The following is a 16,999-nucleotide window of genomic DNA, read 5'->3' as shown; positions in this document are numbered from 1 at the left end:
TTGGATCATCTTGATGAAAGTCTTATATAACAGTACCATTCGACTTTTCCGAAAGCTACCTTCGTTTCTAGCTCGTGCCTTGGGCTAGGTAATGTCGGGGCTGCCTAGAGCTGAGAAGGAACCCCTCAACTGTGCTACATACATGTAGCGATTGAATCTGGAGCCATCGGATTCGTCCCGAATGAAGTCGATTCCTAGCAGCGCCCTGGCTTTCATGTAATCAGTGGGTGTTACAAAGGTGCGCCAGTCTCTTTCGGACAATTGAGGAATGCCCGGGTTGAATGAGCCACACCGCCACGGGCCTTTCTAGCCACAGGTAAATGCGCCCACATTGGCTCTCACCGGCTGACTCAGCAGCTCAGAGACTAGCTGTCATGTGACTAGTGGGGCAAAGCTCCAATATCACTAATGCTTTTACAGACTAGTGTCATGCCTGGGACTGCTTCCAGTGCATGTTTAACCATGTTCAGCCTCTTTGCCTTAGGAGGTCCCAAAAATTCCATGAACATTCCTTCAACCATCCTCACCTACTTCGTCGTGTTGATCCGAGGAACAGCATCGCACAATCGCCGACTGTGACTTGATTGTATCTCAGGGTGCGTCGCAAAGCGGAATTACTGATGTCTGGGTGAATATTCAGAGAGCACTGCGCTGACCTTGACAAAGGGCAGAACGTTGCTTGAACCTAGGTCGCCCATGAAAGGGCGTTGCCACTTTCGACGCGACCGATCGATCAACTCCGACAAATCACATAGAATAATCGCGTATTTGCAGTTTCTCGCCGAATAAACAGGACATTCGATAGACCCGGACCCCCGATTAGGCCTTAATTTAGAGTCAAGTGCACTTGCGCTGATTCCGTCAATCTCTTTTTCTTCTTCATCAACACATCCGGTCCCTGCCATTTATTCCACGAACTGCACCGAAGCCTTTCTTAACTAGACCGCCAACATGGATTACGGTGATGATCACGAGTACGAGTATGAGGAGGAGTACGAGAACGATGGCATTACGCCAGAGGACTGCTGGACCGTCATTTCTTCCTACTTCGATACCAAGGGTCTCGTGTCTCAGCAAATCGATTCATTCAACGATTTCCAGGATACCACAGTCCAAGAACTCATCGAGGAGTATTCAAGCATCCATCTCGACCAGAACAACCCGAGCGATCCTGGTCGCGCAATCGCTGTTCGACGATGGGAGATCAAGCTAGGCAATATCGCTATCTCCAAGCCAATTCACCGAGAAGGTGAAGGTCAAATGGCACCCTTGCTTCCGTACGAGTGCCGCGACCGAAACTTGACATATTCCAGTCCCCTGTACGTTAGAATCACACAAAAGCGACAGGTTTGTGTCGAGGAACCGGTTCCTCTACACGAGATGGACGAAGAGCAGCAGAACGAGTACGCGCGCACTCAGGAACAACCTACGCGCTTGATCTGGGAAGACGAGGAAGTGTCCGGCCCGAGAAACAGAAGGATCAGGAGGACCCAGACATGATTTTCATCGGAAAGATGCCCGTCATGGTCAAATCTAAGGCCTGTCATTTGAGCCGTGAGACCGAGGAAGACTTGTTCATGTTGAACGAGTGTCCCTACGATCAAGGTGGCTATTTCATCATCAACGGTAGTGAGAAGGTCCTGATTGCGCAAGAACGTTCGGCTGCGAATATCGTTCAAGTCTTCAAGAAGGCGCAGCCCAGTCCCTTTTCGTACACTGCCGAGATTCGAAGCGCGTTGGAGAAGGGTTCGCGATTGATTTCGTCGCTGATGCTGAAGCTCTACACCAAAGGCGATTCGTCCAGAGGAGGCTATGGCTCAACCATTCACACAACGCTCCCCTACGTCAAGTCTGACTTGCCAATTGCGATTGTCTTCCGAGCACTGGGAGTTGTCTCCGACGAGGACATTCTGAACCAGATTTGTTACGACCGCAATGACAGTCAAATGCTAGAAATGCTGCGACCCTGTATTGAGGAAGCCTTCTGCATTCAGGACCGGGAGGTGGCTTTGGATTACATCGGCAAACGTGGGAACCAGACCACCGGCATGACCAGAGATCGTCGTGTACGAGCTGCGCGAGATATCCTCCAGAAGGAGATGCTACCGCATATCTCTCAGACAGAAGGCTGTGAAACCCGCAAGGCTTTCTTCCTGGGCTATATGGTCCACAAACTTCTCCAATGTGCCCTCGGCCGACGTGATATGGACGATCGTGATCATTTTGGCAAGAAGCGTTTGGATCTTGCTGGACCGCTTCTTGGTAAACTGTTCCGAAACATCGTTCGCCGGTTGACTCAGGAGATCACTATGAACTTGAAGCGTTGTGTGGAACAGAACCGCGAGTTTTCGCTGCAAGCAGGTATTAAGCACACCATCGTTACCAATGGTCTCAAATACTCTCTGGCCACGGGTAACTGGGGTGATCAAAAGAAGGCTATGAGTTCTACCGCTGGTGTGTCTCAGGTCTTGAACAGATACACCTTCTCTTCAACCCTATCACATTTGCGACGCACCAACACACCTGTTGGAAGAGATGGCAAGCTCGCAAAGCCCCGTCAGCTTCACAATACCCATTGGGGCTTGGTCTGTCCCGCAGAAACGCCCGAAGGCCAGGCTTGTGGTCTTGTGAAGAATCTGTCTCTGATGTGCTCCATCAGCGTGGGAACCTCCACAGAGCCAATCATCGATTACATGATCACGCGTAACATGGAGGTTCTGGAGGAGTATGATGCCACCAGATATCCTAATGCGACCAAGATTTTCCTTAACGGATCGTGGATTGGTGTGCACCAAGATCCCAAGTCGCTCGTCCGCGATGTGCAGCAACTCCGGCGCACAAACCAAATCCCTGCTGAGGTATCGCTGGTTCGCGATATCCGCGACAGAGAATTCAAAATCTTCTCCGACGCTGGTCGTGTCATGCGTCCCGTGTTCGTTGTGGAACAAGAAGATGACCCCGACCGCAACATTGAAAAAGGAACGCTTGTGCTGAGCAAGGACATGGTTCGCCGACTTGAGGCCGACGCAAGCCTCGAGGCCGACAGTGGGGAGTTTTTCGGCTGGGAAGGTCTGGTGAACGAAGGTGCCATCGAATATTTGGATGCTGAAGAAGAAGAAACGGCCATGATATGCATGACACCCGAGGACTTGGAGACTTACCGTTTGGCAAAAGCTGGACATGCTGTGGACGAGGACAATGCCGACGACCCCAACAAGCGGTTGAAGACGAAGCTCAACCCTACCACACACATGTATACGCATTGTGAAATTCACCCCAGTATGCTCCTGGGTATTTGCGCCAGTATCATTCCCTTCCCGGATCACAATCAGGTATGTATTTTCCGCTTCAACTTCGACCTGACAATAGCTGACGTGCGGGTTATAGTCACCGCGTAATACCTACCAATCCGCCATGGGTAAACAAGCCATGGGTTTCTTCCTCACTAATTACTCTCGTCGCATGGACACGATGGCAAACATTCTGTACTACCCTCAAAAGCCACTGGGCACTACTCGCTCCATGGAGTTCTTGAAGTTCCGTGAACTTCCCGCCGGTCAGAACGCCATCGTCGCCATTGCTTGCTACTCTGGTTACAACCAGGAAGATTCCGTCATTATGAATCAAAGCAGTATCGACCGCGGTCTTTTCCGAAGTTTGTTCTTCCGTTCCTACAGCGACTCCGAGAAGCGCATCGGTATCAACGCTATTGAAAAGTTTGAGAAACCTTTCCGCAGTGACACATTACGTCTGAAGCAAGGCACATACGACAAACTCGACGATGATGGCATTATCGCTCCTGGCATTCGTGTCTCGGGTGAAGATATCATCATGGGCAAGACATGCCCAATCAACCCCGAGAACGAAGAGATGGGTCAACGCACCAAGATGCATATGAAGCGTGATGCTTCGACCCCACTCAGGAGTACCGAAAGTGGTATTATTGACTCGGTTGTGGTCACCACGAACGCCGACGGCCTTCGTTACGTCAAAGTTCGTGTGCGAACCACCAAGATTCCGCAGATTGGTGACAAGTTTGCCTCACGTCACGGTCAGAAGGGTACTATTGGTGTTACTTACCGTCAAGAAGATATGCCTTTCACCCGTGAAGGTATGGTGCCCGATATCATCATTAACCCTCACGCCATTCCTTCCCGTATGACAATTGCCCATTTGATCGAGTGTCTTCTGAGCAAAGTTGCTACGCTCAAGGGTATGGAAGGCGACGCTACTCCCTTTACGGATGTTACGGTTGATTCTGTCTCCAATCTGCTGCGTGAACATGGATATCAGTCACGTGGGTTTGAGATCATGTATCACGGGCATACTGGAAAGAAGCTGCGATCCCAAGTCTTCTTCGGTCCTACCTACTATCAGCGTCTGCGTCACATGGTGGACGACAAGATTCATGCGCGTGCCCGTGGGCCAGTTCAGATCATGACCCGACAACCCGTGGAGGGTCGTGCCAGAGATGGTGGTCTACGTTTCGGAGAAATGGAGCGTGATTGTATGATTGCGCACGGTGCCGCTGCTTTCCTGAAAGAGCGTCTCTTCGAGGTTTCGGATGCTTTCAGAGTCCACATCTGCGAGATCTGTGGATTGATGACTCCTATCGCGTAAGTAACTGCATATGAGGAAGCCCCTGTCTGAACTCCTGCTAACTAATATACCGTAGACAACTGCACAACCAGACATTTGAGTGTCGACCTTGCAAGAACAAGACGAAGATTGCTCAGATCCAGATTCCTTATGCCGCCAAGCTACTGTTCCAGGAATTACAATCTATGAACATCGCCAGTCGCATGTTTACCGATCGCTCAGGAGTATCCGTCCGATAGAGAGATATTGGTTACTACAGTCGCTCAACAAATCTGGGTTGGGCTTTGGGAGGCGAAATACTAATTTTAACGGCAGCCTTGCCTTGAGAGTCGTCAAGTGCAAGAGCTGTGGTACGGAGAACCTTGGCGTGCACTCACGTCGTGTCGTATTGATGTATAGCATATGGGATGGCGTTTCTTGCTGCGTCAATTTGGTCTAGAGCGCAAAATCTCGGGGTGTTAGCGGCAGGCTGCATAACGGTAGACGAGTCACGTCGAAGCCGTATATCATTAGTTCGCAAGATAAGTCTGTGAATGCGAGCTATCCATCCATCTGCCGATCGGGACTTGATGTGACCGGGATCTCTGATGCGTCCTAAAACAAATGGGCGCTTATCTTTACTACGTGTAAATTGACCAAACGCAAACATTTCAGCTCCATGTTTGTACTACCATCCATCCAACTAACTTGGGATGCCCGATAGCCAGACGATCAACCCCGTGGGCGGCCTCCATTGCCACCCATTAGAGATCTATATTGCATGTGTTATACATACAGCTGAAAGAAGAATGAAGCAACGGAGCAAGTGCTGGTTCAGATAGATGAGATCAATGCGATAGATGCGAGGAACAGCCAGAAACCACCCCCTGTTGCTGTCCGCCCAGCTGAGATGGTCGTGACGGGGACCGGGGACCGCCACTCAGCTCTCAATTTCCCTTTCTTGGCCCCAGGTAGCCGAAATTGGCTGCATTCCTTTTTCTCTGTCCGTTTCCGTCCTGCGATCAGCGTTTGAGGCAATTGGGCGGTGACTGGCGCTGGGCCAATGGTGCGCCAACAAGCTAATGGGCCAGGAATTTTTCAGATATGTCGGAAACAAAAGCCTGGTGGTGTCCCTGCCCCGTGAAAGAGCATGGTTCCGGTCTACCTCTCTTCTCGCTTGCTGCTTGCTCGCTGCACGATGCGCACACCAACACACATCTTCCTTCAGTCTGTCATGGACGGCACCACTTCGGTGTTATCATCTGATGCCCTCGATTGATGTTTACCGCCGCCATCATCAGTGTCACAATGGACCCCAAGAACCAGACTTTCTTCATCGCGGGCAACGATGGCGTCGTTGACATGCCCATCTGGATGGCCGATATTGACGCCCGGCGTGTGCGGCTCGCCAGCATCTGTGTTAGTTACGGCGTGCAATTGGGCCTCTGCCTCATGACTCTGCTGGTTTCCCTCACCCTGGTCCCCATGCACCGCATGCGCAAGTACGTGCACGTCGTCCACCTGCTGTCGCTCGTCGTCGCCGTCACGCGCCTCACGCTGTTCCTGCTGTACTTCCCCGGTCCCCTGTCCGAGTTCTACGTCACCTGGACGCACGACCCGACGGTACTGAGCCCCTCGGACTACTACGTGCACATCGTGGCCAACGCGTTCAACCCGCTGCAGTTCGCCCTCATCGAGCTCGCGCTCATCATGCAGACCTGGAACCTCGTCGAGACCTACTGGTCGTCGGCCGTCTGGCAGGAGGCCCTCGTCAAGGCCTCGGCTGTGCTGATCGCCGTCGCTACCGTCACCGTCAAGAGCGTCTGGGTCGCTCACTGTGTCGCCGCGCTGAATGCCCGGGCCACACTACCTATCGCACTCGATACCGTTGGGCAGGCGGCCACAGTCATGGGCGCTGTGTCTATTTTCTACTTTTGCGGCATCTTCTTCCTCAACCTCTCCACCCATTTGAGGATTACCAGGGGGCTGCTGCACAGGTCCGGGAGGGGGCTTACTTCGTTGGAGATACTCACGATTGGGAACGGCATACTGATGGTTCTCCCAAGTAAGTCAGAGAGTTCTGTGCTCCTCAGATGAGACAAGAAGTACGGAACGTTTCCTAACCGAAGACTGTCTCACCCCGCGCAGGTATCTTTGCCGGTCTAGACATTGCCGCCGGCCTCAGTGGTACCCGAGTCCTACCCTTCGACGCGGGATCCTGGGTCCAAACATTCGTCGTGGTGGGCCTACCCCTGATCGGACTCATCGCTCGGTACCGGGGGCCCTCGTCGCGCAACCCGTCGCGGCGCATATCGCTCTTCGCCAACGTGCCGATGCACCATCACCCGCATGAGCACACCAAGAGCCACAACGAGGAGGAGGACAGCGTGCCGAGGAGCTTCATCATAGCCGACGAAGACAGTTCCACTGGTGCTGCTTCCAGACGGTCTCGCTCCATTCGCGCCGCAGCGGCACTACGCGCCCGCTCGAGCCGGGATGCTACGAATATGGTTGGGAGTGGTAGCCAGCCAGATCGCAGTTCGGTGGTCTTTGCTGATCAACATCAGCAGCGACAGCAGGAGGCCTTGGATTCGGCTGAGTCAGACGGTGGGTGTATAGAGACCCAGCGGTCTCACGTCCGCATATACCCGCAGACTAGCATGGATGATGTCGAGGCGGCGAGAGCGAGATGATGTTGGCTGCTTGAAATATCTCCATACGAGAGAAGACATACCATTAACGCATTTGTTTCTTAAGATACCCTTGGTAATGATGATATTTGAAAGCCAAATAGCTACCCGAACCCTACTCGGCTTTCACGTCTCCTCTCTCTATGTCTCTCTCTCTCTCGGGGTAGATTACGATTATTGGTGAAGGTTCGCTATCGATCGGTCGCTCTTTCCTCAAACGATTACTGTACACGTAAAGAACGGTACCAAATTCCCGTCTTCAAGGGAAGGTATGATGAAACCCAGTGTCTTTCAACTTGTCGTGAAACAAACTCTGACCATGCGTTGGCCGTGACTTCGTACATAGGCAATTGGCATGCGTTGCATGGGTTGATTGTGATGTGATATTTCATCGCAACCACTCTTCTTCGTCACGTCTATACCGGAGCGACTCCAGGGCTTTTGGTTCTTTGGCTTTTTCTTTATATTATCTGTTCTACATCCTCACATTGCCAAATGGCGTCAACTGCAATGTCCAGTTCGGTTGCAAGCTCGCCAGTCCTTTTCGACAGCCCACCACCCGCCCTGAAACCGGCACCACTCCGTATCCCAGACCGTAAGAGTAAAGGATCTGATGACGCCAATGAACGCGAGTTCTGGGGAACGTATGAGCATCGTGTATCACCAAACTTGGAGGGACCGCCCGTGACTCCGCCGTCGAATTGTACCCATCCCGGACCCGTGAACCATCGGCGTGTCACGACCAACAAGCTTGACTATCTGGTGTCCAAATTCGAGATTCTCGATGCAGTGAACAATGCGGACGAGGAGTTCCCCTGGCTTCCTCAATATCCAAAGAACAAGTCGGATGGCAAGCCAGACTCCCATTACTTGTCGCCACCGGAAGCGTCAACCGTTCCACGACGAGCGTTGGAGCATTCAACGTCTTCACACGAAAAGGCCAGCATAACTGGGGATTCATCGGACATATCACCATCAACAACTCGACCAAGGATTCCCGCACGACATTCGAATCTTCCACCGAGCTCTGACCCGAGGACTATCACTAACAACAACGACTCAACACCGGCCACTCCACCAAAGCAAACTTATAGTCTGGCCGAAAGTGAGAAAGGCTCAATGGCTCAAACCTCACAGTCCAGGCGTTCGAGAACCGACAAGAGACGTCATGAGAAGATTGCCGTCTCCCCTGAAACCAGACAGCCCGGGTAGGATCCGAGGCTGGTCGCTGATCGAAGAAGACAGTTTGAGAGTGAAGAATGTATGAACACCCACTACCAGAAACGTCACCCGAGTACTATGTGCAATCGAGAGACTGACAATGCTATCCAGACTCGGCGTTCAAGTCACCAAAGTCACTTCTGGACCCTGCAGCGTTCAGAGTGAACCAACCACACATGAAGCCTGTTGGTACATCGCCACGTCGGTTGCCAACGTCCAGCTCGGCCAAGAAAGCATCGCCAATACAACAAAAATCTCCAAGATCTTTCCGAAGTACCATTGCAGCTCTATGTGAGCCATCTGCTTCAAGTGAAGAAGCACCGAACTTGCCAGAAGTCGATTTGGCAGAGAGAAACTCAGAGGCGAAGGCTGGTTGCGGTGGAAAGCCAAGTGTTGCCGATCTCCGAGCATCTTTCGAGCAGATATCCCATGGCAACTTCTCGCAAGCAGCACAACAGACTCCCACGAAGGGGAAGGGAAGTATGAGTGCCTCCGTCCCGCAGTCAGGTTCTTCGAACAGGGAAGAGTCGGGGTCTGTCGATTCTGGACCTACTATGGCAGTGGAAACATCTGAAGCCCCATCTCAAGAGTCGTCTAAGACACTTAACACGCCTCCCAGCCCGCGGATCAGATCGCAGCATGAACTCCTGACACATCAACTCACTGATGGGCTTTCAAGAACACCAACGCATTCCTCTTGGGCCCCTCGTGCCCCTGTTACTGGGTTGCCGTTGAACAAAGGCTCACGCCAACGACAGGCAATGCTGACCAAGTCAAAGACTATGGAGTTCTCGTCAGTCATTCCATGCTCTACTGTGGGACCTGATGATCCTGGAGCCAGGGGAGCAGCTGAAACCGGCAAGGTAAACAGAGGCCAGTCGTCTTTTCCACTCTTAGATCATGTGTGTGTGGCACACGGGTCTGATGAAGATGAGAACGACGTTATTTGCTGTAGCGACGGACAACAACCATATGTTCAAGTCAATCAGATATCTCATGGAAAGGAAGCCACTACAGGTTCTTCAGAAGAAAGCAACACATACAATACGCAAATCATTCAACCTATCCTGGTGGAAGTCCGTCCAATTTCAAGACCGAACTCAAAGTCGGACCCCATGACGAGGCGCGCGGCTAAGGTGGCCGATCTGCGCAAACTGTTCGATCGACCGTCTCTCAAAGGATCATCACCAACGGGAATCATGTCCTTTGCGCGTCGTCAACGATCCACGATGCCGAGTACTGGACCAGGAGATCCCACCAAAACCCGCGATCTTGCTGAGTACACCACATCATCCAATGAAAGCTCTTCCAATAATCAAACCTCAGCACCTGAGCTCACCACCAAAATCAGTTTAAATGATTTCTCGTGCAGGTTCTCCCATGACCAGAAACCCACCAAGCTGTCCGAAGGGGCAGCACCTGCAACAAACGCCAGCGAAGAGACTCGGATATCATCAAGCAAACCGCGACCGCATTTCCACATGCAGGGCGATACTGAAGCAGAGAGTGAGCAAGAGGACTCACCACTGAAACGGCGCATCAAGCACTTTGAGCATCTGCAGGTATCCTCCAACCCTAAAGGCCTTGCATATGGCCGTGCCAAATCACATGATGCGAACCTGCACGCTGCTTTCAAGGCATCCTCACCCGAAAGGAAGCCCTCCAAGGTCACGAATGGTCAGTGGTTACGGCAACGGGGCGCGAGCACCTGGCGGCGCATATCGAGTTCTTTTAATATCTCGACAGACGGCGGAAATGACACTTCTAAAGTGCTATATCGTGGGGGAAGCAATCTTGAAGCGTCGCTTTCAACTCATGGAGATACCTCTTTTGGCTTCTCACTCCATCGCATGTCAACCCCTTTTCAGTTTTCGCTGGTTACTCCACATAACACCCCAACCCATTATCGCCAATACACAAGCGAAGCTAGCCACGAGGCCATGATCGCAGAGCTGAAATTACGTTCATCATATCTCTCTCGCGACAGATCATCACCTGCTGATCGCTCGCCCAAACACCTGTTGCCGTTATACGCGGCGCGTAAGAGTCGTGCGATCATACAGCGCCTTACCAGTAGCAGCAATAGAAGCAGCGAGGGATACAACTTTGGGCTGGATGGCGGCGTAGAAAGCAAGCCGAGCCGAGACGGCGATGCTCGGCTGTTTACCAACCGAAATGACAATATCGAGTCAGATGATCTACAAATGCATCCGTCGCAGTCAAACGAGGGAGGAGCACCATTGGCGCCGGTATCCACCTTGCCCACCAGTGAGCAGCTGGCCAAGAAGACAGCCAAAGACGCGAAGAAGGCATCGAAGGAAAAAGAGCGGGAGACCAAGGCCGCCGCGAAGGCCATTGCGAAGGAATCGAAAGCCAAGGGAAAAGGCAAACAAAAGACTCGCTTCGTGTCGTTAGGTTCTTCTCGCAAACACGCCAGCGGCCGGAAACCCACACCGCACCCAAACACTCTGGAGGCCAACAGCGAAAGTGAGGCGGATGAAGGTGACGGCGATGTGAATACGAAGACGTCACGGCAAAAGCAAAGGGAGCGCTCGTGGGGCAAAATCACGGCGTCAGGCTTCATGGTACGGCAGAACAAAGTCGATGAGCTCCATCAGCCCAAACCCCAGAGACCAGGCCAGGTCAAGAAGATTGTGAATATGTACAAGGAGAAGAGCACAAGTCTGCTGCGCATCGTCAGTGGGAACCAGAGTAGTCATGGTCATGCCGGAGGCGGAGGCGGAGGCGGAGGCGAGTCTTCCCGTACTGCGGGCCGTCATCACGGCGCGGATGCCGGCAGTAGTAGCAGAAGAAGGAAGAGGATGGGAATCGGCAATACTGATGGTGAGGGGGTTTCTGCTTCGGGAAACACCCCGGTCGATGCGCGGCGTCCTAATCATGAGGAGGTTACTGGCGACGGACAACGAGGAGTCGGTAAGTACAACTGCCCTATGTAGAGCGCAACATCTTCGAGGTGGCAGAGAAAGACTAACACTAGGTCTCGCATACAAGGCATGGGACAAGATGGCACTTATGAATCAGAATTAATGCAAAGGACGCATGCTAGAGGTAGCAGCCATTTTCACCGGAATACTGCCCCTGGAAGCGGTACTAGGGGCCGATGCAGGGGTAGCTTAAGAAGATTCTGTTGAGGCCGATACCCTAGAAAAGGGCACATTCAAAATCCACGGTCAAGATGCAGGGCAATTTTTGAGAGATGATGGGCCAAAGGCATTTTTATCTCCCCTTGGAGCTATGCCATAGAAACATTATCCTCAAAGGCACATACCTGAGTGGAGCGTTGGGAGTATTGGATATGTGGCGAGGGCTAGGTACCTGGTTTATTGAGGCCGTGAGGATGGAAGGGGGGAATAAAGCATAACATGAGAGTCGGGTAATGAGAATGCTGCTCCATAGCTGTTGTTAGAACGTTAGCGAGGACACACAGTGAATAGCAGAGGCACCATAACGAAATCATACGCATCCGTTATATCCTAACATTCCCTGCTACTCACTGTATCACGCACGGGTGTAGATCGAATTGCCACGGACATTGCCTACGTGGTGATCATCAAATAAATTTTGTGTTGTCATTTTTTCACTTCGTACTTATTAAGTATCTTCGTGCTACATCAGAACTCCCGTATATCCTTCCAGCCACTTAGTGCGTCTGAGTGTTGAGTGAACCAGGATTGCTACGTATGCAAGTGATAACGACGCCTGGCCGTTGAATACGAACAGCAGTAGTAAAGTCGCTTTGTTTATCTCTTTCCTTGCTTCCTTCATTCGTCATAGGAATTACGCGGTGGCAAGTCCCATGCCCTTTCCAATCTTCCGCGCCAGCGCCTTCTTGAGGTACTGCTCGCGCGCCAGGCTGCGGACCGTCTTGGCGAAGACGGGCGGGGCGACGCGCCCTCGCTCGACGGCACGGCCGAGCATGAAGATGGCGTCGCCGAGGGCGCGCTCCTCGGCGACGACGTCGTAGAGCTGGTTGCCGACGACGGTGGGGGCGACGAGGAGCTCGTCGATGCCGGGCGGGGTCTGGGTGCGCGCGTGGGCGACGACGCGGTCGGCCTCGCAGAGCGAGGATTGCAGGACGGCCGTGTTGGAGCTCAGCAGGGCCGAGAGGGGCGCGAGGTTGCTGGCGTCGGCCTGCAGGTTCTGCGCGGCCGCGAGCATGGCGTTGCGCTGCGCCGTCAGGCCGGCCAGGGAGGACTCGTTCTGCTGGCGCGCGCGCTGGCGGAGGGTGTGGAGCGTCGCGGCGAGCTGGCGCAGTAGGGCGTCCTTTTCCGGGTTAGGCGGGATCGGGGGCGGGGGGATATTGGAGGGCGACGGGAGGGCGAGCGTCAGGGGCTCGTCCATGATGTCGGGCGGGGGCGGCGGTTTCGGTTTGGGTTGTATGGGCGGTTGGTGCATGGGCTGCTGTGGGTGTGGTGGCTGCCAATTTGGAGGATGACCGTTGTATGGTGCCTGGGTGCCATCGTGATGGTTTGGGCTCATGGGCGCCAGGCCTGGGTCAGGTGGTGGTGGTGGTGGCCCTTGGTAGCCGGGTTGAGGGGCGGGTTGTTGGTAAGAGGCTGGCTGCTGAGGGTGGAATTGCTGGCCTGGCGCCTGATTGTAGGTTTGCGGTGGTGGTTGCTGTTGCTGTTGCTGCGGCGGTAAAGGAGGTGCGCTATCATATCTCGACATCCTGTCAGACTGAGGGTGTTGTGCGCCATACTGGCTCTGCGGATGGCGGGCCTCATGGGGTAAAGGAGGCAGAGGGGGCCCATCGGCGGCATTGATGGCCTGACCGGGCACGACTTGGGGAGCATCGCTGCCTTTCGGCGGCGGTGGAGGAGGCCGATCCCCAACCGCGGGCGGCTGCCTGTGAACCGGTGTTCTAGACAGCTCGGCAGGCAGTGGCGGGATTGGAGGAGGCGGCATGGCTGTCGATTGCTCGGGCTGAGGAGGTCTGGGTTGCTGCTGCCTCGCAATGACGGGGGGCTCTTTGGCAAAGACGTCGCGTAATATAGCGAGGAAATCGAGTATGGAGGATTTCTGCATATCCTTTACATTAGTACGCGATATCCTGGTGTGTCGTCGACGCCGGACTTTGTTCCACTCACATCCCAGAACTCAATCCAACCGACCAGATAAGGGTGGTATATGCGACCTTGGGGATCGACATGCTGACCCGGCCTGACCATCATGGATTCCGTTGGGGTCACATAGGCCAGAGGCGCCTCTCGGGGGTAGGCATGCGGCACCCATATTGATATCGGAAACCGGTATGTGGTTCCTCTGAAGACGACGGGTATGGTGCCAGTAAGATGGACCAGCAGTGCGGAAACGCCGTTGTCGAAGGTATGCACGTCGGTCCGCGGCGACAATGACGGGTAGACGGATAGCGCTTGGGCTACATCGTTGTATGTCCGATTAACATTATGGTATTCCTGACGATGACCAAGTTAGATCGCGTGATCATATCAGATTGCAGATGCCATCATACTCAAATGCGACAGCATTAACATACACTGGTCAAGACGCTGTACAGCCAGTTCAGGACATGCTGTTGAACAGCCATCTTCTACTTTCGGTCTGCAACCGGCCTGCCCAGCGGTTTCTCAGTCGTAGGAGGTAGTCAGTCGCATCGTCAGTTAATCCAGACAAGAGAGTGGTGGTGATCAAGAAGATGGATGATCAATTGCGACGAGTCCCATGCTCCAGTTGGTTTGGAAGCCTTGTCCTTGCAGCCCGCCAAGGCTGAACGGGCTGGTCCACCAATGAATGAGTTGGAACTGTGCTGGGCGTCACCTACAAGCGTTGATAGCGATAAGGCTTTAGGTTAGCTGTGCTTCCACAATGGATGACCTCACCCACCCCGAACTGTCCTCTCCTCAAATCAGTTTCCAGGCGCTTTATGTTTCAACCTCGACGCACAGAGTATTAATCCTGACTTAGGTTGCCAAGGTCGCGTACTACCCCTTACAACTCCTACCATGGCAACATGGAATACTACCTAAACATTTTGGTCGATTTGTTCAATAGAAGCCAGCCTCATTGAATACTTTCGGAGTTTGAATCGTACGGCTGTAAGTCAGCTCAAGCTTGTATGATGTGGTGAAGGCCAACATGAAGCGAGCAACGAACACCGACATCGGCCACGTCCGACTCTCCTTCTTCCAACTAACCTAAGCTACTCGTACAATGCACCATTTGGTGACGAAAAGACGAAACACTTGCATCCGCTGGGCCCTACGTCTTGGCGCCCGCCACCCCTTCTACCGTTTGACTAGACAGGACCCTTTGCAACGACTAACACGCATAGCTTGGGGAGCTGGAGAAGGCGGCCCCGGCGTAGCGGAAACTTTCTATCCACTCGGAGCGAGGGGGGCAAAATCGAGCAATCATCGGCTTGTACAACGACAAAGATGCGTACCACTGGCCAGTCCTCTTACACCAAAAGCCACTATTACAATGGATCTTTATAGTCCTGAGGAAGGGGGTAAGTTGGGACTTACTCATTTGATCTATAATGGTATGATATATATAAGTCCGCGCATAGGTCGCTTGTCCCGATGATGGAATTAGTCAGGAATCCCACACTAGATTTCTAAGTCGAATTTCTAATCCACAAAGCCGCCTTATTCCGTAACGTAAAGTAAAGCCGAACACAAAAGGCCTCAACCTAACAGCCTTCCCAGCTTTTTTCGACTTGTTTTCTCCTGCCTCTTTTTTTTTAGTCCCTACGTTTGCCTCGTCTCAAGTATAGTCCCATCTGCTATCTCATGCTCACGGCTCACCGGGACTTTCGCACGGCTGAGGAGTATTACAGAATTACCTGTATACTCCTTGCGTCAGGATCCGTAACTTGAAAGTTGCCCCTTCCAGAATCTAAACACACTTGCTCGACTATAGCAGTTATAGTTTATAGCCCTTTTCGCCCGCTATGCTTCCTCCCCTTCCCGTCCTGGCTGACTATGGCATCTCGCCCACCCATGGCTTCCTGCCGGATGTCCTGCCCTTGACGAGACTGCCGGACCCCTACTACAACAAGTGGGAGTCCATTGCGGCCAACTTGCAGCACCTCATCCTCAGCAAGCGTCTGAGAGGAGTCATTGACCGTCTTCCCGTGCTCTCCACCGTCGGTCTGGAACACGACGCAGAATGGCGGAGAGCCTACGTGCTCCTCACCTTCTTTGCTCACGGCTACATCTGGGGTGGCGACGCTCCCCTGGGCCGTGTGCCGCCGAGCATCTCCGTGCCGCTGCTGGATGTCTGCAAGAGGCTTGAGGTACCCCCGGTCTCGACCTACTCCGCGTCGGTACTGTGGAACTTCAAGCCGCTCTTCATGGGCGAGGACATCGATGACTTGGACAACCTGGCCTCGCTGGTCACCTTCACCGGCGCTCTGGACGAGTCCTGGTTCTACCTGGTCTCCGTCGCCATCGAAGCCCGCGGAGGACCCATCATCCCCCTCATGCTTACCGCCGTCGCCGCCGCTCGCCAAAACGACGCAGAAACCGTGACACGTTGCCTGCGCGGGTTTGCCGAGCGCCTGGACGACCTGGGCGAACTGCTGCACCGGATGCATGAGAGCTGCGACCCAGGGTTCTTCTACCGCCGCATCCGCACCTTCCTGGCCGGCAGCAAGAACATGCAGGAGGCCGGGCTTCCGTACGGCGTCATCTGGGACGACGGCTCCGGCAAGTCCGAATACGTGCAATACTCGGGCCCCAGCAATGCCCAGAGCTCGCTCATCCAGTTCTTCGACATCATGCTGGGCATCGAGCACCGGCCGACCGGCGAGAAGGCGGATCCGGCGTCCGAGTCCGAGCGCGAGGGCCGCATGAAGGCGCCGAGCCACAACTTCATCCAGGACATGCGGCGCTACATGCCCGGCCCCCACGCGCGCTTCCTGAAAGACGTCACGTCCGTTGCCAACATCCGCGAATTTGTCGAGGCCAACGCCAAGACCAACCGCCCCCTCGGGCTGGCTTACGATGCGTGCCTGACCATGCTGCGCAACTTCCGCGACATCCACATCGCCATCGTCACGCGCTTCATCATCTTGCCGTCGCGCCAGAACCGAGCCCGCAGCCGCAGCCGCAGCCCGGAGGCGGCCCGGCGACCCCAGAACCTGGCGACGGCCTCGAAGAACGCCCAGCACAAGAAGGTCAAGGGCACCGGTGGCACGGCCCTGATCCCCTTCCTGAAACAGGCGCGCGACGAGACGGGCGAGCCCGCCGTCGAGGTTTGGGCGAAGCGCTGGATGAGCCGCCAGGCCAAGTCCACTGGCGATGGCGACTTCTTTGCCGGCAAGCCGGAAGAGCCGGAAGTCGTTGAGGAACCTGTCGTCGAGAAGTATGTTATTTTCCCTGCCCCTGTCCCTGCCCCCCTGCCTCTGCCCCTTTTTCGGTTGTTTTCAAAGAAACTTACTAATATGATCGCAGCGGCCTTGCTGGAACTTGGACCATTGATGATGACGTTGGAGGCATCTGCAGCTACTAAGTTTCCTTACCCGTCTG

At 53.9% G+C, this 16,999-nt stretch overlaps 5 protein-coding genes across 5 annotated transcripts; 4 read left to right on the top strand and 1 right to left on the bottom strand.

Moving 5' to 3' along the window:
- Positions 1 to 951: 951 nt before the first annotated feature.
- Positions 952 to 4,838, top strand: PG994_003766 (DNA-directed RNA polymerase II subunit RPB2; the record flags this gene model as incomplete). The annotated part of the gene is made up of 4 exons (XM_066855175.1): positions 952 to 1,455; positions 1,476 to 3,332; positions 3,388 to 4,616; positions 4,676 to 4,838. 4 exons carry the CDS (start codon positions 952 to 954, stop codon positions 4,836 to 4,838), a joined length of 3,753 nt encoding a protein of 1,250 aa, XP_066719453.1.
- Positions 4,839 to 5,886: 1,048 nt separating this feature from the next.
- On the top strand, positions 5,887 to 7,271 carry PG994_003765 (uncharacterized protein; the record flags this gene model as incomplete). Its single annotated transcript, XM_066855174.1, has 2 exons — positions 5,887 to 6,643; positions 6,727 to 7,271. The coding sequence occupies 2 exons, from the start codon at positions 5,887 to 5,889 to the stop codon at positions 7,269 to 7,271; spliced, it is 1,302 nt and encodes a 433-aa protein (XP_066719452.1).
- Positions 7,272 to 9,604: 2,333 nt separating this feature from the next.
- PG994_003764 (uncharacterized protein) lies at positions 9,605 to 11,446 on the top strand (the record flags this gene model as incomplete). The annotated part of the gene is made up of 1 exon (XM_066855173.1): positions 9,605 to 11,446. One exon carries the CDS (start codon positions 9,605 to 9,607, stop codon positions 11,444 to 11,446), a length of 1,842 nt encoding a protein of 613 aa, XP_066719451.1.
- Positions 11,447 to 12,287: 841 nt separating this feature from the next.
- On the bottom strand, positions 12,288 to 14,055 carry PG994_003763 (ubiquitin-binding ESCRT-I subunit protein STP22; the record flags this gene model as incomplete). Its single annotated transcript, XM_066855172.1, has 3 exons — positions 12,288 to 13,538; positions 13,598 to 13,924; positions 14,005 to 14,055. The coding sequence occupies 3 exons, from the start codon at positions 14,053 to 14,055 to the stop codon at positions 12,288 to 12,290; spliced, it is 1,629 nt and encodes a 542-aa protein (XP_066719450.1).
- A 1,365-nt stretch (positions 14,056 to 15,420) lies between these two features.
- Positions 15,421 to 16,982, top strand: PG994_003762 (indoleamine 2- 3-dioxygenase; the record flags this gene model as incomplete). The annotated part of the gene is made up of 2 exons (XM_066855171.1): positions 15,421 to 16,835; positions 16,925 to 16,982. The coding sequence occupies 2 exons, from the start codon at positions 15,421 to 15,423 to the stop codon at positions 16,980 to 16,982; spliced, it is 1,473 nt and encodes a 490-aa protein (XP_066719449.1).
- Between the last annotated feature and the right edge of the window lie 17 nt (positions 16,983 to 16,999).

The sequence above is a fragment of the Apiospora phragmitis genome (assembly GCF_038363925.1).
Source record: "Apiospora phragmitis strain CBS 135458 chromosome Unknown utg000004l:1.0-3135199.0:1.0-3139288.0, whole genome shotgun sequence".
Taxonomy (NCBI): Eukaryota; Fungi; Ascomycota; class Sordariomycetes; order Amphisphaeriales; family Apiosporaceae; genus Apiospora; species Apiospora phragmitis.
Note: the sequence above shows the minus strand (reverse complement) of the source record. Positions and strands in the feature narration are given on the sequence as shown.